This window comes from Arachis ipaensis, chromosome B8 (genome assembly GCF_059453495.1).
Source record: "Arachis ipaensis isolate K30076 ecotype BB chromosome B8, ASM5945349v1, whole genome shotgun sequence".
Lineage (NCBI taxonomy): Eukaryota > Viridiplantae > Streptophyta > Magnoliopsida > Fabales > Fabaceae > Arachis > Arachis ipaensis.
The window spans coordinates 27,929,030-27,953,366 of NC_142443.1; the positions used below are offsets into that span (position 1 = coordinate 27,929,030).

General features: G+C 37.5%; 2 protein-coding genes across 2 annotated transcripts; both read left to right on the forward strand.

Annotated features, from left to right (window-relative positions):
- The first annotated feature begins 9,054 nt into the window (after positions 1 to 9,054).
- On the forward strand, positions 9,055 to 13,139 carry LOC107610792 (E3 SUMO-protein ligase MMS21). Its single transcript, XM_088497689.1, has 7 exons — positions 9,055 to 9,666; positions 9,910 to 9,981; positions 10,076 to 10,186; positions 10,307 to 10,420; positions 11,026 to 11,165; positions 12,654 to 12,730; positions 12,821 to 13,139. The coding sequence occupies exons 1-7, from the start codon at positions 9,589 to 9,591 to the stop codon at positions 12,949 to 12,951; spliced, it is 723 nt and encodes a 240-aa protein (XP_088353815.1). The 5' UTR covers positions 9,055 to 9,588; the 3' UTR covers positions 12,952 to 13,139.
- A 2,944-nt stretch (positions 13,140 to 16,083) lies between these two features.
- On the forward strand, positions 16,084 to 23,789 carry LOC107612908 (P-loop containing nucleoside triphosphate hydrolases superfamily protein). The gene is made up of 6 exons (XM_016314690.3): positions 16,084 to 18,210; positions 18,684 to 18,824; positions 18,958 to 20,713; positions 21,013 to 21,236; positions 21,597 to 22,450; positions 22,545 to 23,789. Exons 1-6 carry the CDS (start codon positions 16,723 to 16,725, stop codon positions 23,659 to 23,661), a joined length of 5,580 nt encoding a protein of 1,859 aa, XP_016170176.1. The 5' UTR covers positions 16,084 to 16,722; the 3' UTR covers positions 23,662 to 23,789.
- Positions 23,790 to 24,337: the final 548 nt, after the last annotated feature.

Here is a 24,337-nt window from a genome sequence, read left to right on the forward strand (position 1 = left end):
TCTCAGGAATGGCCATCCATGGGTTCTAACTTATACCACAAAGATACTAATAACTCGGACTCGGTCCCCTGTATTAGATATCTAAGAGATACTCATTCTAGCTTGGTTGCATGTAGAACGGAAGTGTTTGTCAGGCACGCGTTCATAAGTGAGAATGATGATGAGCGTCACATAATCATCACATTCATCATGTTCTTGGGTGCGAATGGATATCTTAGAAGCGGAATAAGTTGAATTGAATAGAAAATAGTAGTACTTTGCATTAAATCATGAGGAACAGCAGAGCTCCACACCTTAATCTATGGAGTGCAGAAACTCTACCGTTTTAAAATACATAAGTGAAAGGTTCAGGCATGGCCGAATTGTCAGCCCCCATGATCTAAGAACTAGACGTCCCAAGATGATCCGAAGATCTAAATACAATAGTAAAAAGTCCTATTTATACTAAACTAGTTACTAGGGTTTACAGAAGTAAGTAATTGATGCATAAATCCACTTCCGGGGCCCACTTGGTGTATGCTTGGGCTGAGCTTAAAGTTTACACATGCAGAGGCTTCTTTTGGAGTTGAACGCCAAGTTGTAACGTGTTTTTGGCGTTCAACTCTGGTTCGTGACGTGTATCTGGCGTTTAACTCCAGACTGCAGCGTAGAACTAGCGTTCAACGCCCTTTTGCATCATCTAAACTCGGCCAAAGTATGGACTATTATATATTTCTGGAAAGCCCTGGATGTCTATTTTCCAACGCAGTTAGAAGCGCGCCATTTTGAGTTCTATAGCTCCAGAAAATCCACTTTGAGTGCAGGGAGGTCAGAATCCAACAGCATCAGCAGTCCTTTTTCAACCTCTGATTCTGATTTTTGCTCGAGTCCCTTAATTTCAGCCAGAAAATACCTGAAATCACAGAAAAACACACAAACTCATAGTAAAGTCCAGAAATATGAATTTAACATAAAAACTAATAAAAACATCCCTAAAAATAACTAGATCCTACTAAAAACATACTAAAAACAATGCCAAAAAGCGTATAAATTATCCGCTCATCATCCTCCAATGTGGCTTCTACTGGCCCACTCTCTATAAAGACTCCTGAGAGTTTGTGCGTAACTGTGACAACTGCCAGAGAGCTGGTAATCTGCCTCATAGTTACGCCATGCCTCAGCAAGGGATCTTGGAGATTGAGTTGTTTGATGTATGGGGTATTGACTTCATGGGCCTTTTCCACCATCATACTCAAACACTTATATTCTGGTGGTAGTCGACTATGTATCCAAATGGGTAGAGGCCATTGCCACACCCACTAATGATACTAAGACCGTGCTGAAGTTCCTCCAGAAACATATCTTCAGCAGGTTTGGTGTCCCTAGAGCACTAATTAGTGATGGGGGCACTCACTTCTGCAACAAACAGCTTTACTCTGCTATGGTCCGGTATGGAATTAGCCACAAGGTGGCAACTCCATACCATCCACAGATAAATGGGCAAGCTGAAGTCTCTAATAGAGAACTAAAAAGAATCCTGGAACGGACTGTAAGTACCCGTAGAAAGGATTGGGCAAGAAGCTTGGATGATGCTCTGTGGGCTTACAGAACAGCATTCAAGACTCCTATAGGGACCTCTCCATACCAGCTTGTGTATGGTAAGGCATGTCATCTGCCCGTGGAACTGGAGCATAAGGCCTACTGGGCAACCAGATTCCTAAACTTTGATGCCAAATTAGCTGGAGAAAAAAGATTGCTCCAGTTGAATGAGCTAGAGGAATTCAGACTCACTGCTTTCGAAAATGCCAAGCTTTACAAAGAGAAAGTAAAAAGGTGGCATGACAGAAAGCTATCATCTAGAGTCTTTGAACCAGGACAGAAGGTTCTGCTGTTTAACTCTAGGCTCATGCTATTCCCCGAAAAACTGAAATCCCGGTGGAGGGGACCATATGTGATTACAAGTGTATCACCATATGGCTATGTGGAGCTTCAAGACATTGATTCTAACAAGAAGTTCATTGTTAATGGACAGAGAATCAAGCACTATCTTGGAGGCAATGTTGAGCAAGAGTGCTCAAGGCTGAGGCTAGATTAAAAGCTCAGCAAGGTCCAGCTAAAGACAATAAAGAAGCGCTTGTTGGGAGGCAACCCAATGTTATTTAATTATATCTATTTATTTTTTATTGCTATTTTATGTCTTCTTAAGGTTGATGATCATGTGAAGTCACAAAAACTACTGAAAAATCAAAAATAGAATGAAAAATAGCAACAAAAATAGCACACCATGGAGGGGGAGTATTCTGGCATTTAAACGCCAGAAACAAGCATCTGTCTGGCATTTAACACCAGAAACAAGCATCTATCTGGCGTTAAACGCCAGAAACAGGCAGCAGTCTGGCGTTAAACACCAGGATTGCACAACAAGGGCATTTTACACGCCTAATTGGAGCAGGGATGTTAAGTCCTTGACCCCACTTGATCTGTGGACCCCACAGGATCCCCTCAGGATCCGTGGACCCTACAGAATCCCTACCTTTCCTTCTTCATTTTCACACAACACAACCCTCTCTTCTTCCACTTGGCCGAATACATCTTCTTCCCCCATCTCCTCCATTTTCTTCTTCTTCTACTACTTTCTCTCTTCTTTTGCTCGGGGACGAGCAAACCTTCTAAGTTTGGTGTGGAAAAAGTATTGCTTTTTTTTGTTTTTCCATAACCACTAATGCCTCAAGGGATGCACTTCCCTCCACAAAACTATTAGGAGCAACAAAGACAAGGAAGAGACATAGAGGAGCTCAAGACCACCATTGGTTTTTCAAGAAGAGGAAGACGCCACCCTCACTAAGGTGGACCCGTTCCTTAATCTCCTTGTTCTTATTTTCCTGTTTTTCGTTTATTATGCTTTATGTTTTATTTATATTTGTGTCTTTACTATATGATCACTAGTATCTAAGTGTCTATGTCTTAAAGATATGAATGTCCTATGAATCCATCACCTTTCTTAAATGAAAAATATTTTCTGAAAAAGAAAAAGAAGTACATGAATTTTCGAATTTTAAAATAGTTTAATTATTTTGATGTGGTGGCAACACTTTTTGTTTTCTGAATGAATGCTTGAACAGTGTATATGTCTTTTGAAGTTGCTGTTTATGAATGTTAAATATGTTGGCTATTGAAAGAATGATGAACAGGAGACATGTTATTTGATAATCTGAAAAATTATAAAAATGATTCTTGAAGCAAGAAAAAGCAGTGAATACAAAAGCTTGCAGAAAAAAAATATGCGAAAAAAATTTTAGAAAAATAAAACGCAAGCAGAAAAAGCCAAAAGCTCTTTAAACCAAAAGGCAAGAGCAAAAAAAAAGCCAGTAACCCTTAAAACTAAAAGGCAAGGGTAAATAAAAAGGATCCAAGGCTTTGAGCATCAGTGGATAGGAAGGCCTAAAGGAATAAAATCCTGGCCTAAGCGGCTAAACCAAGCTGTCCCTAACCATGTGCTTGTGGCGTGAAGGTGTCAAGTGAAAACTTGAGACTGAGCGGTTAAAGTCAAGGTCCAAAGCAAAAACAGAGTGTGCTTAAGAACCCTGGACACCTCTAATTGGGAACTTTAGCAAAGCTGAGTCACAATCTGAAAAGGTTCACCCAGTTATGTGTCTGTGGCATGTATGTATCTGGTGGTAACACTGGAAAACAGAGTGCTTAGGGCCACGGCCAAGACTCATAAAGTAGCTGTGTTCAAGAATCAACATACTAAACTAAGAGAATCAATAACACTATCTGAATTCTGAGTTCCTATAGATGCCAATCATTCTGAACCTCAATGGATAAAGTGAAATGCCAAAACTATTCAAGAGGCAAAAAGCTTAAAGCCCCGCTCATCTAATTAAGACTAATCTTCATAGATGTTTTTGGAATTCATTGTATATTCTCTTCTTTTTATCCTACTTTGTTTTTAGTTGCTTAGGGACAAGCAACAATTTAAGTTTGGTGTTGTGATGAGCGGATAATTTATACGCTTTTTGGCATTGTTTTTAGTATGTTTTCAGTGTAATTTAGTTAGTTTTTATTATATTTCTATTAGTTTTTAAATAAAAATCACAATTCTGGACTTTACTATGAGTTTGTGTATTTTTCTGTAATTTCAGGTATTTTCTGGCTGAAATTGAGGGAGCTGAGCAAAAATCTGATTTAGGCTGAAAAAGGACTGCTGATGCTGTTGGATTCTGACCTCTCTACACTCAAAGTGAATTTTCTGGAGTTATAGAACTCCAAATGGCGCGCTCTCAATTGCGTTGGAAAGTAGACATTCATAGATTTCCAGAAATATATAATAGTCCATACTTTGCTCAAGGATAGACGACGTAAACTGGCGTTCAACGCCAGTTCCATGTTGCAGTCTGGCGTCAAACGCCAGAAACAGGTTACAAATGGGAGTTGAATGCCAGAAACAGGTTACAACCTGGCGTTTAACTCTAGAAACAGCCTAGGCACGTGAGAAGCTTAAGTTTCAGCCCCAGCACACACCAAGTGGGCCCCAGAAGTGGATTTCTGCACCATCTATCATAGTTTATTCATTTTCTGTAAACCTAAGTTACTAGTTTAGTATTTAAACAACTTTTAGAGGTCTATTTTCGCACCTCATGACATTTTTAGATCTGAACTTTGTACTCTTTGACGGCATGAGTCTCTGAACTTCATTGTTGGGGTTGAGGAGCTCTGCTATGTTTTGATGAATTAATGCAACTATTTCTGTTTTCTATTCAAACACGCTTGTTTCTATCTAAGATGTTTATTCGCATTTCAATATGATGGATGTGATGATCCGTGACACTCATCATCATCCTCAATCTATGAATGCGTGCCTGACAACCACCTCCGTTCTACCTTCGATTGAATGAATATCTCTTGGATTCCTTAATTAGAATCTTCGTGGTATAAGCTAGAATCCATTGGCAGCATTCTTGAGAATCTGGAAAGTCTAAACCTTGTCTGTGGTATTCCGAGTAGGATTCAGGGATTGAATGACTGTGACAAGCTTCAAACTCACAAGGGCTGGGCGTAGTGACAGACGCAAAAGGATCAATGGATCCTATTCCAGCATGAGTGGGAACCGACAGATGATTAGCCGTGCAGTGACAGCGCACCTGGACCTTTTTCACTGAGAGGACGGATGGTCGCCATTGACAACGGTGATCCACCAACACACAACTTGCCATAGGAGGAACCTTGCGTGCGTGAAGAAGAAGACAGGGAGAAAGCAGAGATTCAGAAGACAAAGCATCTCCAAAACTCCAACATATTCTCCATTACTGCAGAACAAGTATTTAATCCATGCTCTTTTATTCTTCACAATTCATACTGATAATTATAATTGATTTCCTGACTAAGATTTACAAGATAACCATAGATTGCTTCAAACCAACAATCTCCGTGAGATCGACCGTTACTCACGTAAGGTATTACTTGGACGACCCAGTGCACTTGCTGGTTAGTGGTACGAGTTGTGAAAAGTGTGATTCACAATTCGTGCACCAGTGATCTGCAGAAATAATAGAAAACACTGGGGGCAATTTCAGGCCGAGTTTTGACCCAGTTTCCGACCCAGAAACACAGACTAGAGCCAGGGAACGTGCAGAGACTCAACACACATTCTCATTAGCATAGTTTTAGTTTTTAGATCTGAATCTAGAGAGAAAAACTACTCTTCCTCTAGGTTTTTTTTACATTCATAGTTTTATAGTTTTATGCTTTTTCTTTGGATATTGAAGAGTCATCACCTCCGTTGAAGTTACTATTCTAGTTTGTTTTCTTTCTCCTTTATTATTCCATATTCTTAATTCTTGTTTAGAGTTACAATTGGATTATTTTTAGAATTTATTAATGCAAAGGGTTACTTTTATTTTCAATTAATTTGTAGTTATTGTCTATCAAGTCTCTTTTCTATTCCCTACTATCAACAACGAAGATGGTATCCATGTTGATGGAGTAGACTCCCAACTTGACATGGGGGTTGATTAAGACGAGACACTTGAGTTGGAATGCTCAAGTAGTTAGTTAAATTGGAAGTTGTTGGCTAATTCTGTTTTTACTAACGCAGGACCTTCCCAAGGGAGAGGACTAGGATTTGCAAATAAGAGTTAGCTCAATCACTTGACTTTACTTTATTTAGTAAGGGTTAACTAAGTGAAAATAACAACCTTTTTATACTGCACTTGAGAAATTTTCAACAAGGATAGAACTTCCAATTAATCATTCCCCCAGTCAAGGCTTTTTAATTAAGATATATAATTCCTTTTAATTTGCAATTATTTATTCTCTGTCATTCAACTCTCAATTTTTTCGGAAAACCCCTGATTAATAAGATAGCACCCTTTTTGTCAACTCGTTGGGAGACGACCTGGGATCCATACTCCCAGTATTTTTATTCTAATTTTTGTGACAACCTTTCTAAATTGATGAGTGAATTTTAGCTGGTTAAAAACTATACTCACAATGCTATTTCTATATTGAATTCTTAATTGGTCAAATTTCCGCACCCATCACCTACCTATTTACCAAAAAGAAGAGGATGTAGACCAACAGTCTATCCAATCGCCCACATATTCCTCTTTACATGATGATGTGTACTGAAGAATTTATTATAGATAAGAAATCCTTACGTATGAATGTTAACTCTAAAGAATGAAAACTTCAGAGGGAATGATACTTACAAACATTTAAGGCGTCTTAAATTTCACATTTTAGGGAAGAATATTATAACTTTCTTCAACAAGTCAAAATCCATATTCCATTCTTTGAATGGTTCCATGCATATACTATCAAGAATAACATTAGTATCCCTTCAAAACAAACACGAGTATAGCTCATTCTACAAATGTCATAACAACCTAGAAAGTGAAAGAGCGGAACTTAGTTCAATATGAAATTCCCCCAATTGAAAAATTTGTCCTTAAATCATAGACGCAAAAAAAAAATTCTACTTATAGCTTCACTTCTCAAAACAAAAAACCTCGACGAAGCTGTTGGGCCTAAAGACATAAAAAACATTATGAAACTAGCCAACTATACAAACAAATACTTACAAACTTTAGGACAGAAATTAAGTTCTAAAATTATCAATCTATCTTTACAAAACTTCTACATCCAAACCTTTAGAAAAAACCCTATTCAAACTTTTTAAGATTAGCCAGAAAACTAAACAAAGCCTCCGAACCTCCATACTAAAACAAAATTCAGGCGATTCCGAAGTTCTCATAAAAAGCAACCACCTCATCAGCCAAATAACTATACCAGAAATCCCTCAAATAACGGAATCATCGAACAGAGTCACAAGACAATCAACAAAAGCATCGCTTAATGTCATCAATGAGGAGTCATATGACTCTGAGGAAAGTCTAGAATCACCTAGAGCTAATCTTATCATAACCAATTCCATTACAAAATAGAAAGGCCTCACTAAACCTTCATCACAACATTATCTCTAGACCACAGCTCCTGAATCGGCTCTTGAAGATCAAGAGCTAGGTTTTAATAGCTTCAATGCCAACAACGTCTATGAATAAAACATAGATAAAAAAAACCGAATACAATATCATACATATGTTACAACATATGACAATGGTTTGTATAACCTATCAAACAGTCCACGAAAGTTCTGAAGAAGTAGTAGCAAGCGTCATAGTGTCAGGATTTTCAAGACAACTTAAAGGATGGTGGGATAATTATCTTATTGATGATCAAAAGACCTCAATCCTTTCAGCCATTAAAATCAATTATGATGGTGAACCTATTCTTAATAACAATGGGAAAACCATTACAGATGCTGTTAGCACTTTATTCTTCACCATAGCAAATCATTTCATTGGTGATCCGTCCTTATAGAAGGATTGATCTGCGAAACTTCTATCTAATCTTAAATGTAAATCCTTATCTATCTTTATATGATATAAAGATACCTTTTTAACAAGAGTATATACAAGGGAGGATAGTCAACAACCTTTTTGGAAAGAAAAATTCTTAGTCGGTCTTCCAATCCCCCTAGAAGACAAAGTAAGGGATAAAATTAGGAGCTTAACTCTAGATGGGATCATTACGTATGACTCTTTAAGCTACGAACAGTTAATCTCCTATGTTCAAAAAGTGGCCTTAAAAATTTGTCAAGATGACAAAATTCAAAGGCAACTAGCCCGCGAAAAGGCCTAGAACAAGAAATACTTAGGATCTTTCTGTGAACAGTTTGGTTTACTATCTTGTAACAAGCGAAAGACAACATAAATGCCTTATCAAGATGTAGCATAAGTATTTGTATCTTCTTAAACATACATTTATAATACTAGAGAGAGAGAGAGAGAGGACTAATGAGGGTTATATTTATCTGTTTCTTATGTTTATTTATATTTCCGTTTGTGAATGATTCCTTATTTTACTTTCTTAAACGTTTCAAAAAAAATTTACCCGTAAAAACGATAACGCTCTAACAAGGCAACAGGCTCATATATTAAATAGTAGATAAAGTTAAGAAAAGTAAGTTGGTGACACTCGACTTCTTGTATGATCATGACATACGAGAAGTTGGGTCATTACAAATCACATATCCTAAAATCAAATCAGAAAGCATAAACTAATAACGTATGAACAATGTAAATACAAACTTTTTCATTTGAACTTGTGAATTCTATTAAATTCTAAATTTTATATTTTACTTTAATAAACAACAAATTTTTTAATTCTGACCAACAAAAATAGAATCAAAATTCTAAAATTGATAAGAACTAAAATAAATTAACATGCATTCATAACTCATTAATATGAAAGATTCACTTTTGATTAGAAAAGGAAATGGAGTGTATTAAGAAGAGGGAAAGAACAGAGTGAAGCGCACTAAAAAACAAAGATAAAACCGTGATAAGGAGAGAAGACAAACGACGTTTAGAAGAGGAGAGTAGACAGCACTGTGCAGAGAAGAGAACTTCTTTGTTTTGGCACTTGGAAGTTTTTGGTTATTTTCTGCAATATTGTGTATGTATATAATATTTTACTGTATTTATATACCGAGGATAAAAATACTGAGACTCGTGTACAACTACCATTTTTTGTAAGGAGCTTCTTCTACGTGCGTGTGTCACGTTTAGGAGCAAACCCTTGTCTTGTTCACAAAAACACAACCTCCACTCCGCACAGCTCTCATTCCCTCTCAACTCAACGTTCTCATCAATCCTCCGGCGAAGTTCTGTCTTTCCCTCTTCTCTTTCTCACATCCTCTCCCAATCTCACTCACTCAATATTTCATCGCCGTAACCACCATTATCTTCTCTCCATCATTATCCATTTTTCACCACCATCAGCCACCACCATTGCCGGCGCTACCATCAACCTTCTCTCTCACTCACTCTGAAACTCACACCCGCACATCCTCTTCTCTCTCAACCTTCTCCTTTTCTCTCTTCAACCACCCAGCCTTCACCGTCACTACCATCCTCTGAGCCCCTATCTTCATCGTCGCCGCAGCTCACTCCAAAAATTTCCCTCCAAAAGTTTCCTTCCTTTCTTTCACAATTCACACACTCGAAAGAGGGTTCCCACTTCTGAAGAAGCTTCTAGAATCTTCTGATGGCTTCATCCTCGCACGGCGACCAAATGAGGATCGTGGCGACCCAGTTCTGTTCTGATGATCAGACTCTCATTGCTGTAATTTTCAAACCCCCCTCTTTCCCTTCCCTTGTCTCGCTTCAATTTATTTTCTGATTGTTTTCTAGGGCACGCTTTTTTATTTCGTGCCCTGCTTTCTTCCTTGCTTCCTCAAAAGGAATAAGGTTGCAACTTGCTATTGGAATTTTTGTACTTCGTTAGCTCATTTTATGATATATATCTGCAGATTAGTAATGAATTTTGATTAGTTTACTTGCTTCCTTTCTACTGGGTTTGTTTTAGCATATACGAAAGACTATGACTATAATGAAGGAGATTGCAGTTGAATTCGAGAAACACAACGAATCTGATAAGGTATTTCAATTCATTCACTTTCTTATATATATATATATTGGAGTGTGAAATTTTGATAATATGGTAAGTGCAAAATAGTAACCATTCACTTCAGGTGAAGGAGTTGGAAGAGGCTGTTTTGGAGTTAGCTGATCTCTCTGAGGATAGTGTGCATCTTTCATCAGCAGTTCAAGCTATTGCAAACGGATACCAGCCAAAAGAAGAGGTTGTGAGTTCTGGATTCCATGCTTAGAACCTTTTTTTGGGTACTAAGTATGAGCTATTATCTGTTACTATCATCTAACCCTACCATTGTCTCTGAATTCTAACTTGCTTAAAAATACAGGTGAATAATTTTCGTAAGTTACTTGAGGATGAAGTGTCAAAATTGAAGGGCCAGTATACTACTTCAGATCCTAATAGTAATCCTTTGGTTCGCCAATTTAAGGAAGCTGTATGGGTATGTGTCTTCTGACTTGTAACTTTTGAAGATCGCCTCTGGCGGCATGTTTTGGTTTACGATAGATGGAAATGTTTGTCTTTATATCAGAGGTCAGTGCACCTCCCTATTTTCTTAGTTTGGAAATAGTTAACTATTATTTCTCTCAAGATATTTTATTCATAAGATGAGTAATGGTAATTAAGTTCGAAGATTTGGGAAACCCTACCACTCATTTTATGTGTTTTCTTTACTGTTTAATGATTTTAAGTTCTGGCCAAGGTGGATAGGTGACTTGTGTCTCTCTGGTAAGAACAGTTTCCTGCAATGATATGAGCTCTCATCCTTGTCTTACAAGAGTTTGACACCTGTGAATAGAAGGATACGTTCCCGCCATTGGATAAATATTAGTGTCAACATTCTTTTGATTATATAATCTCATACTTATGCACATTCTAACCTGCATTATGCTTTGTAATATTCTGTTTCCATGGTCTTTTTTGTTAGAAATTTTTTTTATTTAATAAATGCTATAGCATTTTACTATGACATACCTACACTTATTTGAGTTTTTCTTCTTGCTTCCTAATAATCTAATGTGCTTGCTATTTATCTTTTGTCTTCAGAAAGTTCATCATGAAGGGCAGCCAATGCCAGGAGAAGAGCAGGAGGACATTGTAATGACAAGTACCCAATCCAGTATTTTGAATATGACTTGCCCATTGACTGGAAAACCTGTTACTGAGCTTGAAGAACCAGTTCGCAGGTACCACATATACCCCTTTGATATAATGCCGCATTGGTTTCCAATTTTTTATCTTTTTCTGTTAGTATTTGAAGTTACATATTTTAATTGAATAAACTATGATTGATGATTCCTCCTCAATGTTTATTTCATGACATATATGTAAATTTGGTCAATTTGCAATCAATGCATGTTTAGTTTTCTCACTTGCTAGACAGATGAGTAAATGTAAAAATTGGCAGTGTATTGAGTTAGAAAATTGTTTTGAAACAAGACAAGTGCAATGTTCACTAATTCTTAGTTGGAACTGTGTGATCTGTATTTGGTTGAAACTGTTGTTTCAAATGAAAAAAAAAATGCTCGTCAAAATGGTCATTAACGGATATTGAGCATGTTAAGCCAGTTTCTGGTGGAGTGTGGGATTGGCTTAGATTCTACCCTGCTGAATTATCTAGGACATGGGATACGGCCTGCCCATTTGTTTTATTATCCTTCACCTCTCCTATTTTAGATTGGGCTGGCTTTCAGTCAAAGACTGAAACCTTTATATGAAACTCCAAATGAGAAAGACATGCCTATATATGTTCCCGTATCCATTGGCCTGTTTTTTTCTCACTTGTGCTCCCATTTGCTTGGTAAAATTGTGGTAGAAATGTTCTGCCTTATCCTGCTCAGAGAAATCCTGCTTATAGGATTTCAAACCATGATGATCTCCGGGGCATAAGGGAAAAGCTTTGTTGATGAGCTGTAGACCTGCAGTTACAATCTTTAGTGATTTTTGTAAGAACAACAATTTGTCCCTTAATACTCATTCATATTTTAGTAAAATACAGTCTTCCCCTATATCAGCAACTTGCAACTTTTTATACTGACACCTGATTTTACTAGCTAGGTCAATAGGTCGGGTAGAGTGGTGACCTTGGCCATTCACATTTTAAGTTGATAGATGCACCTTTCATTTTCCCCCATAGTTTCTATTTAGTCTGTGCTTTCAGTTATCCACAAAGGTGGATGCCAAATTTCTTATACTTAGGAAGTTCGTCACAGCTCCTGGATTTTGGAGAACATATCATAGTAAATTCAGAATTTAGCAGGCCAAGGTTTTCTCGTTGTATTTGATGGTGAATTTAGTGTTACTAAATTCCTGAGATAGCTGATTAACTATATTTTGGATGCACTTTGAGTAAGCACCGAGGTAAGCCAAAGATACAACAAACAATTGGAAAGTGACTCGAAGAAAAGATTAACTAAAGTTTTGAATGTTTGCACTAAAAAGTAATCGTGTTTAGTGTTCACTCTTTAGGATGAGTTTTGCTTTCATATCAAGATGGGATAAAAGATTACTAAAAATCTCTGTGATTACACCAATAAGGGTGAGTTTGGCATGTGAATTAAAATGTGGGAGAAAATTTCAACTAACGGTGAAATGCATGCTTTCTAGCATGTAGAAGAGCTTGTTAATAGGTTTTGTTATTATGCATGTTACTCATTTCTATTTCATTGTTGCAGTGTGGAATGCAAGCATATTTATGAAAAGAGAATAATAATGCAATATATAAAGTCATCCAATCGATGTCCAATATCAGGTGGATCATTGACGTCTGATAAGCTTCACATTCCTTCTGCATCGTTGCGTTGCTCTTTGACTAGATCTTTCATCTTTGTGTGTGTGTTAGGTTGCCCGAAGAAATTGCGTGCAGATAGGGTGGTGCAGGATGCCTTGTTACTGATTGAGATTGAGGAATTGCGCAAAGTGAACAAAGAAACTGAAGTGGAAGACTTTACTCTCCTTAATGAAGACGATTGATGGTTGATTGAGTAAAGCAAGAGTAGGATTTTGTGTATAAACTTTCAGTCTTGAAAAACTGCATGATGTACTGATTATATCCCATGCAAACTTGGAACACTTAACAGTTAACATCAGTGAAGTTTATATGATGGTTTTGTATTACATAATTTATCTCTGCTCAATGGTTCAGCAAGTTTTGCATGCTATGCCTGAAATCTTGTGTGTGTTATGATTTTGCTTCCATTACGCTTTTTCTGGTAGTTCATTTGGAAGCTTAAGAATCAAAGAGTAGGTTCCAAAATTAATTCTAAATAACACTTGTACGTTAAATGCTTCTAGTGGTATAATTTGTTGCAATATGAATGTCCAATCAAGGTAATTTTGGATGGTTGAATGTTAACTGTAAACGGTGTTTAGTTTTTTAAGATAGACTCTACATTAATGCAACAGGGTTTGACTTTTTGAGCCTCTATTTTATATATATATATATATATATGAATCATTTCTATTATATTGAGATTGAGATATTAATTGTGGGGAATATTAATATTAGAGTTATTTATTTATACTTCTTTATTTTATATTTATTTTTTTTTCTTTATTTATTTTATAATACGTTATCAACACAAGATTCTGATCAAAATTTAAGGAGACTCGGGTAATAAATTTTTATTATGTCAAAGTTTTCTCATCTTGAATTTAATGCTCTTGGTATATTTGGAAATAACTACTTATCAATGCCAAAAGGATAAAACTAAAGCCATGATCTTCTTTCGTAGTCATTTTGACCAAAGATTGAAAAATAAATATTTTACACTAAAAAATTCTACAGATCTATGAAAAAATCTTGAAAAAAGTTGTAATCATCAAAAGACAATGATACTTCTTCTAACCCTATATAAATGGATGCATTTACGTCTACAGAATTTTAAATCTATAAACAAATATAATTAAAATAATTATAATATTATTTTTAATTGATAGTGCATCAAAATTACTATATTATACTTCTAGTTACCAAATTTTCTATGACACCCCCCCAAACTGCAAATTTAATAATAATCTTAGCCATCCATCATTTAATCAACCATTAGCGTTAAGTATGATTTTAGTTCCTAACGTAGAGGTCGAAAATCGATTTCATCCCCAATTTTTTTTGCTACAAAATGGTCCCCAAAGTTTCAGGTTATTTTAAAATCGTCATTTTTATCAATTTTATTTTTTTATTACCAAATTACACTTTATTAAAAAATTAAAAAAAAAAAGAAAACCACAGGAGGGAGAAAGAGAATCGAAGGGGGGGGGGGGAAGGAGAATCAGGGGGAAGGGGAGGCCGCACCGCCGCACCCCTGCACGGTGCACCGTCGCACCGCCGCCTGTGATCAGAAGGGGAAACAGAGAGCAAGAGAGGAGAAAGCTAAGGGAGAAGAGAGAGATCGGAAGGGAGAAAGCTAAGGGCCACCGCCGCTGCTCCTCGCCGTCGTCGCCGCCGCTCCTGCTCCTCGTCGTTCAGTCCTCGCCTCTCGCACTGCTACTCGCGCCCTTGCTGCTGCTCCACGACCTTTACCACCCGCCGCTTCTTCGTCTTCTTCTTCTTTGTGAACTGGATTTTTTATGGAATTTCTGGATTTTTTTGTGAAATTTCTGAATGTCATGCTCTGTTAATAAATCTCTTCTTTTGATTTGGCTTGAATTTGGAATATTGTTGCTCCTGAGTTTTGATTGTTCTGATTTGTTGAGTTCTGATTTTCTGAGTTTTGAGTTCTGATTTTCTGAAGTGGGGGTGGTGATGGATTCTGGTGTTGATGATGATGGTGGGGTGGTGGTGGATTCTATTTTGAGTTTTGTTGTTCTTTTGACGATGATGATGATGATGATGATGACCATGATGATAATGGTGGTGGTGGTGGGATCTGGGCTTAGGCTTCTGTTCTGTTTGCTTTTGCTTAGTTTGGTTGATTTTGGGGTGAAGGGGGAATAGTATTTTCGTCCGAAAGACGATTTTAAAACAAACTGAAATTTTGGAGACCATTTTGTAGGAAAAAAAAAGTTAGGGACGAAATTGATTTTCGACTTCTCCGTTGGGACCAAAATCATACTTAACTCCAACCAATTATTTCTCCATGGATTATGTAAAAGAAAATAGCTCACTTAGAAAGTCAAGACACTTGGAAGATGTTGAAATTGAATTACTTCAAAGTTAGTGACAACGATTATTTTAACTTATTTTTGTACTTATTTCTTGGAAGATGTTGAAATTGAATTACTTCAAAGTTAGTGACAACGATTATTTTAACTTATTTTTGTACTTATTTCATGCATATTGGCCAACGCCAGAAACTCAAAAAAAAAAAAAAAAACTATGTGGAGGTTAAGGTAAATAGGTAATTAAGTACCACAAATAAAGAAATTTCATATGTAATATCACCTAACATCAAGTGAAATAAGTACTAAAACCGAACATAAACATATTATACTCTAATAGTTAACTTCTTCAACATAAAACAACACATGATTAGTTAAAGATATAATTTCTTTCTCATCATCCATGGCCTCACAATTTAACTCTTGGTATGAAGTAACCATTGTTAAAAATTAAAATAATTATACTACTCTAATACTCTTTATATAACTCTCAATGCTCAAACGTGATTTCCTCTTGTAAGAAAATGCCTATAATTCTATTGATATCATATGCTATGGTTTTGATTATCTATGACTATGATGTAACATGCACAAGTTCTTAGTAATTGAAATAGAGAATGTTTTTAAATGCAAGTAGTTAAGCATTGCTTGCATTTTGCACTACCATGTGCAAAGGAAGCCTTGAACAATGGATTGCATCATAAGTCACCCTAGAAGTATTTTTGATGAACCTATTTTGTAAGAAAAAGGGTATTGGTGAGAGGAATATGTAACAATAACCTTAATGAGCCAGAACATAAGTGCATAACCTGTATAAGATGTGAAAATTTGAGAAAAATAGACATAAAGAAAAAAATTAAAATAAAAAGCAAAGTCACTAGAGCACATGTAGCCCCACAAAGCACAAAATGTATCAAAATACATATATTTTATAAATAGAATTTTTTTAAGGAGCCGTTGCCCTCCCAAAACATAAATACCCTCCCACTTTGCTTCATATTTAGTGTCATGCAAACACAATTTTGGCGGCAACAATGTGTTGGATAAAAAGAAATTAAAAGAAAAAAATTGCAAAAATAAGCCCCCAAGATACCCTTCCGAGTTACCTATTCAAGCGCGTGTATTACACTCTCAGTCTATCTTGCAAACGAACGGCTGAAAAGCCTCACGTGATTTTCACGCTTCATAACGCCCGTGTTCTAAAGCACAGAAATTTCAGAAACAAAAAACACTGATAATTTTTCATACACTCACGCCCTAGTTTCTCTGCAACACTGAAGAAAAACCTCAGAAAACAGCACTGAGAAAACGAAGAAGAAAGCTTCAGAAACCCCCCAAAGCCCAGAAACCCTATCTCCACATAAAAAAAGGGGAAGCGTTTCTTTTCAATCAAACCGAAACCCCATTGGAAGCCGTTATTCGATTCAATTTCTAGGGTTTTTGTTTTCCTTAAAATTCCTTTGCATTCCAAGCTGATTTCCCAGTTTGGTGGGTGCGATTGTTATTTAATCTAAATAGTATCACATGTTGGCACCCGATTGGAAGGAAAACACCGAGAGAAAAAGAAGTCTGCGCCTCTTATTTTTTGGGGTTTCAATGTGTATGTGATTGTTTAGTTTTGTTTTGGGTTTATTGTGATGCGAAATGCGATTGTCTTCTAAATCTGGTTCTTCATCTAAGCATAAGAATGTTGGTAAATCTAGTCCGTGGCTTCGGAAGAAGCACAAGAGGTTAGACGCGATATGTGAGAAGGAGTACAATCGGAACCATGGTGATTCCAATGGGTGTGATGATAATTTGATTACTGATGCTGCGGATTCAGCGGTTCGCCGAAGCTCCCGTGTTCGGCGTGCCCCGGTTCTGCTGGATGCCTCTCCTGCTCCTCCCAAGAAACGGCGGAAGTTAGGGAAGGTTGGAGTGCCTGCAGGGCGCATAGAGAGTGGCAAGAAGAATTTGGAGCAGCAGAGTCCCGGCAGCAGCATTGAGGGGAGTCCTTCGGCTTGGAGATCGAGGTTGAGGTCTAGGGCTAGGGGTGCAGGTTTTGAGGTCAATGATGAGAAGGAATTGCCCCGTCGGAAGAGGAAGCTTTTTGAGGATGTGGTTGTAAGTAGGGGTGATGATGAATTGAAGGTTGATAAGAAGAAGGAATTGGAAGGTGGAGTGCCAAGGATTGTTAAGTCAAAGAGACCAGCGAGGATCAAAGCTACAAAGCATGAAGAAGAGCTTAAAGTGAATGAGTCTCATGAAGTAGGGCCTAAGGAGAACGAATCTCATGAAGAGGGGCTGAGAGAGAATGAATCTCACACGGAAACGCTTAGAGAGAATGAATCTAATGAGGAAGAGCTTCAAGAGAATGAATCTTTTGTAGCAAAGCAGACAGAGAAGGAGTCTTATGAAGGGCATAGAGAGAATGAGTGTCATGGTAATTTAGATGAGAGCAACAGTCAAGAAGTGGAGCTTACAGTGAACAAAGAGGAGGGTAATGATACGGTTCCAGTAACTGATGTGTCTGGCGGGAGCCTTGTAATTATATTGGATGTGAATGAACCTCCTATTATACGGAATGGGGAGAGAAACATGTCAAACAATTTGCAAACGGAGGAATGTAGTGGCGGTAGTGAACAGTCTCCTTTGGAACATGCAGATAAACCGGATGATCGATCGGAACATGCAAATAAACAGGACGATCAGTTAGCATGTGAGAAGGAAGGCAATAATGCAAGTGAAGGAGCTGAAATTGCTGGGATTTCAACAAAGCAAGTAGAAAATGAAGGATCAGCTGACAAGGAGGTTGAGATTGATGAAAACACTTTGAAAGATGCAAACTATGTGACAAAGGATAAGCTGAAACAAGCTTCAAATGGCTCCCAACGGATCAAAGAGGGTCGACGGTGTGGATTGTGCGGGGGAGGCACTGATGGTAAGCCTCCTAAAAGGTTGCTTCAGGACAATGGTGAGAGTGAGAATGAAGCATATAGCGGTTCTTCGGCTTCAGAAGAGCCTAACTTTGATATCTGGGATGGTTTCAGTGATGAACCTGGCTGGCTTGGTCATCTCTTGGGTCCTATTAATGATAACTTCGGCATTGCTCGAATATGGGTTCATCAGCAATGTGCTGTATGGAGTCCAGAGGTGTGATTTTAATCTCGTACCTTTTGTAACATGGTTTTGCATCATGAAATTCTGGATATGTGTGCTTGCGATTACTCTAAAAACTGAAAATTATGCAATTGAATTTTTCAAAGAAACAAAAGAAGAAAAAAAAAGTGGTTATTTTGTTTTAAGACATCTCACTAAATATGCCCAAGCAATTTTTATGAGGCCACATGCTGATCATAAATGGTTTCTGCAGTTCACCTAGTTACATTATAAATAGATTCCCTTTTATCTTTGGGAACATAAGTAACACGAGAATGTGAGATATAATCCTTTGTGCACCATTTCCCTTTCATCAATAATGTTGACTGTAGTAATCAACACACTTTGCCAGCTCGAAGAATAATGCTTTTAATCTATAATCAACCAATTTCCCCATTTGTAGCTTAGTCAACTTAAATGTTCAAGTTGAAGTTAAAATAAACATTCATTATGACAATCTATTCCAGGTTTATTTTGCTGGGTTGGGATGCTTGAAGAATGTCAGGGCTGCACTTTACAGAGGAAGAGCATTGAAGTGCACACGTTGTGGGAGGCGAGGGGCAACCTCAGGTTGTCGTGTTGATCGTTGTCCAAAAACTTATCACTTGGTTGGTTATGTGTTCTCTCTTAGAGTGACATTTGCATATATTCTGAACCCCTTTAATTTTGAATTCACAAAAAAGGAAATCATTCTTTCATGCCAACCTTAATCTGAACTAACATCCTATCTGTGTTTCACAGCCTTGTGCAAGAGCAAGTGGTTGCATCTTTGATCACCGTAAATTTCTTATTGCCTGCACAGATCATCGGCATCTTTTCCAACCACATGGTAGTAAATATTTAGCCCGGATAAAGAAGTTGAAAGCTAGGAAACTGAAGTGGGATATGAGGAAGCATTCAAATGATGCTTGGAGAAAGGATATTGCTGCAGAAGAGAGATGGCTTGAAAATTGTGGAGAGGATGAGGAGTTTTTGAAACGTGAGAACAAGAGACTTCATCGTGATTTATTGAGAATAGCACCAGTGTACATTGGTGGTTCAGACTCTGCATGTGAACCATCCTTTCAGGGATGGGAATCTGTTGCTGGACTTAAAGATGTCATCCGGTGTATGAAGGAAGTTGTTATTTTGCCTCTACTATATCCTGAGCTCTTTGATAATTTAGGGCTTACACCTCCCAGAGGTGTTCTTTTGCATGGGTATCCTGGAACAGGGAAAACCTTAGTGGTCCGGGCATTGATAGGTGCATGTGCCCGTGGCGATAGACGGATTGCATATTTTGCCCGCAAAGGTGCAGATTGCTTGGGGAAATACGTGGGCGATGCTGAGCGCCAACTAAGACTATTATTTCAGGTTGCTGAGAGATGTCAACCTTCTATAATATTCTTTGATGAGATAGATGGATTAGCACCTACCCGTACTAGGCAGCAAGATCAGACACATAGTTCTGTTGTATCAACTTTGCTTGCTCTTATGGATGGTTTAAAATCCAGGGGTTCAGTTGTAGTCATAGGTGCAACAAACCGTCCTGATGCTGTTGACCCAGCACTGAGGCGACCTGGAAGATTTGATCGGGAAATTTATTTCCCACTGCCATCAACTGAGGACCGAGCTTCCATTCTGTCACTTCACACTCAGAGGTGGCCTAAACCAATTACTGGGTCCTTGCTTGAGTGGATTGCAAAAAAGACTCCTGGCTATGCTGGTGCAGATCTTCAGGCTCTCTGTACTCAAGCGGCTATCAATGCCTTGAAGAGGAATTTCCCGTTGCAAGAAGTTTTGTCCTTAGCTGAAGAAAAGCATTCTGGTTGGAAGAACCTTAGTCTACCATCCTTTGCAGTGGAGGAGAGGGATTGGTTAGAGGCATTTTTGCATTCCCCACTACCATGCTCCCGGAGAGAAGCAGGAAATGCCACTAATGATGTTGTATGCTCCCCTCTTCCTATCCACCTCATACCTTGTTTATTGGGGCCATTGTGCACACTTCTTGTATCTCTTGATGAAAATCTATGGTTGCCACCTCCTTTATCTAAAGCTGTAACAGTGATTAAGAATGAAGTGGTTTCTGTTCTAGACAAAAGGAAAATGCCTATTGATCACTGGTGGTTGCACATTGATGACTTACTGCAAGAAACAAATATTGCTTCTGAGATAAAGAGCAAGCTCATGTGTTTGGGCATTTTATCTGCAAATGATGGCTTTGGTGGTTCTCCTGATACTGCAGATGACACAGATGATAGCACTATGAAGTCTGATCCCTCCATAAAGAATCATTTGGGCATGCGTAGTGGTTTGTTTCTAGACAAGTCATTTGCATTTACTAATAAATCAGGATTTCGAATATTGATTTCTGGAAATCCCCGATCTGGCCAGAGACATCTTGCTTCCTGCTTTCTTTACTGCTTTGTGGGGAGTACTGAAATAAAGAAGATTGATATGGCAACCGCTTCACAAGAAGGGCATGGAGATGTAGTGCAAGGCATTGCACAAATATTATGTATGTCTCTCTTAATGCTGGTTATTGTCCTTTTGGAAGCACTGCTAAGTATGCTAATTAACAAAACTCTGGATATCTTTTAATAAGCTATCAATTTGATTATTATTATTATTTTATTTTTGTGTGTGTTAGGGTTAAGAATTCAGCTTGCAATGAAATGCATTTTTTTCTTTTTGCAGCCATTTATAGATGCTAAGTGTGGAAGAAGGACTGAATTTTTTGCTTTATATGAATATATTGATGCCAGCTGTATACTTGCAGCGACTCTTGAATCTGATAATTATGTTTCTATGTGGCAGTGAAATGTGCTAGTCTTCAATCTTGCATATTATTCATGCCAAGAATTGATTTGTGGGCTGTAAACAAACATGTCCAAATCTATGATAAGGAAAGTGAGTTTAATACAGAGAAAAGCTCTGCAGAGATTACTGAAGGCAAGGCCAACAAGAAGGCTTCACATGCCTGGATGTCATTTATTGAGCAGGTGGAGTCCATTGGTGTATCGACGTCCTTGATGATTCTGGTATGTTTGGCTTTATCTTTGTCTGCAATGTATTAAAGCCTTTGTACAATTATTCCTAGGATTTGTGCTCCTTGTTTTATTTTAAATATGTATTTTATATTTTAACTTTTGGTTGTTTTAGTTCTCATAAAAAAATGTATATCTATGCAACTAATAATTCATGTGTGATTCTTTTAGTTGCAAATCTTTAAGAAACAGTTGTTTATACATCAAAATTGCTTCCTTGATCAAAATTTTTTATGGCTCCCTCATCCTTGTTTTCCACAATAATAGGTGATTGGTCATGATACATAAGTACAAGTCGATACATTTTATATATTGAGTTCAGGTCCCTTATCTTTTGTTTCTCATTTGCAACAGGCTACTTCAGAAGTTTCGTATACAGAACTTCCAAGTAAGATAAGGGAATTCTTCAAGAGTTATCAATCTAAAGACAGCCAATCAACTCCTTTGCAGCAAACAATCCCTCGACTCTCACTGCATCTTGATAGTAATTTTGATAATGAGACGTTGATCACTCTGTCTGTAGAAGAGCTACTGAGAAATTTAGTTGAGCAGCAGATTCAATTGATTCATCAGAGCTCTCATGTTCATCTGGGTGTCCGAAAGGTTTCTGTTGAAGCTTGTGAAGAGAAGGTATGGCAGAGTAAAGATAATGGATCAGTTGATGAAGAGAAGAGTGAAACCCAAGTTCCTAAATCCACATCAGCGCCTCCACCACCACCACCACCCCCCGATGGTAGGTCTCTGAAGGAAAAGTCAACCTTGTCACTAGCAATATCCACATTTGGTTATCAAATTCTTCTATTCCCACATTTTGCTGAACTTTGTTGGGTCACATCAAAACTCAAAGAAGGTCCTTGTGCTGATGTAAGTGGACCATGGAGGGGGGGCTGGCCTTTTAATTCCTGTGTAATTCGTCCCAATAATTCACTAGACAAGTCAATGGTTCCTGGTAGCTCTGGTGGTGTTAAAAGCAAAGAAAGATCTGGTTTAGTTAGAGGCTTGATTGCCGTTGGTTTATTGGCTTACAGGGGTGTTTATAAATCAGCCAAGGAAGTTTCTCTTGATGTGAGGAAAGTTCTTGAGATCCTAATTGAGAATATCAATGCAAAAATTCAAGCTGGGAAAGACAGATATCAATATCTTCGCATTTTATCGCAAGTGGCTTATTTGGAAGATATAGTAAACAATTGGGCTTATGCGTTGCACAGGTATCACTATATTTTTTTATCTTTTCACTATATATACATATATATATATTCTCCTAGATGGCATCAATCTTGACTGAAATTCGTTTCGTTTTAGTATGGATAAGGATTCCTTGGAGCCTATATCAAAAGTCATGTCGTCAACTGATGGGTTAAACAGTCATCTCTCGTGTGTAGATCACCAAGCTGAAACTAAGGATGTTCATATGAACGGTGATGATTCGGAGAACCCAGGGAGAAGTTGTAAGGAAATTCATGCTGAAACAACTGGATTTCCTGCCATGAATAAGAAAAATGATAATACAGATAAACTTGATCACGATGGTAGACATACAAATACAAGCTCTAAAGAATGTCTACCAAACGATTCTTTAAACAATCACTCTGATGACTCTGCTGCTGCAAACCAACCTGTTGATCCATCCCCAAATCAGGAGAATGGATTGCTATCCCGTGAGGTTGCCAATGGAGATGTCAGGATGTCAGAAGAATTAGGTAAATCCACATCCACTCATTCTGCTGTCCTTTCAGAGAATGGACTTCACACTGCCTTAGAACAAGAAGGTCTTAATGGAGGTACTGTAAGTACCATCTCTAATCAGCCCCCGACCTTGTCCACAGAAGGGACTGGTGTAACTGATGTTTACTCTCGCAAACATGAGAATGCTACAGGTATTGATATCTCTTCAAGTAAAGGCCATGAGCATGCTGAACCTGCGGTCGTTTGCATGTATCAATGTTGCCCTAGATGTCTTCACAGCTTATATCTTGCAATACGCAAGCTTCTCACCAGTGAGTTGAGCGATAACCATAGAACAGTAGAAGATGTCCATGATGCTGTTTCATCATTATCCGTGGATCTTATTTCAGCAATTAGAAAATGTCACATTGAAGATCTTGATTTTTCTAACAAAACCTTCAAAAGAGAAAGGCATGGAATAACTTTGAACTTGAGAACATGTGACCCCAAAAACCAAGACAAGGACTTTGTGGCAGCTGAGTGTGTTACTCACTCAACAAGCCAGGAGGCAACTGCAACCAAAGATGAGGTAGTGAATGAATCACTGAAGCTTGATTTAAAATTTATATTCAGAGATGGTGTGCTGGTTCCTATGAACCCAGACAAAGATGTTTCTCTTCATTGTAAATTTGAAACTCTGTGCCTTTGTTCTCTTAGAGAGTTGATAGTAATGACCAAGAGCCCTTTTGATTAAGCTATTGTATGATAGCTTGGATTTCTTAGCAATATTTTGGCACTGATGCGGAAATTTTGTATGGATTTTCCCCTTTTTCTGAGATTGAAAATACAATTTTGACCATGGAGTCCCCATGCAGAACTGCAGAAGCTGGCTAACCATTTGATTTTCTTCTCGACATATACATAGGACACTAGTAACTGAAATTTAGTTTATCATGCATGTATTGATTACTATATTGCCATTTTTTATTACCATTTTTTATATTGATGCTAAAATTTACCAACACTTTTCCATGCTATATCTTTTAATTACCTGATCAGCTGATCTGTTCATAACATACTCTTTCCAATGTAAAAAAAATAAAATAAAAAAAGGTTTTTCTTTTTTCAAATAAAATTTAGAGGCAGGGAAGGGAGGTTTATCTCCAAGGAAAATGATAGAGTTATTGACATATAAATGAAGTATCATAAGCATGAACCTGGTTCTAGATTATACCTTAGCCCTTGCATCTTATAGTTTAATTACAAATTATAGGGAGTTGTTATTGCTGACTTTATTCTTTTGAATATTTCCAATTTGCCATTCTTTATTAATAAATGTTTTTATTTATTCATCTAAAATGCCCTTCATCGTCTTGTTATAGTTAATTTGTAATTGCTCCATCTAAATTAAGACATTACATTACTCTTTT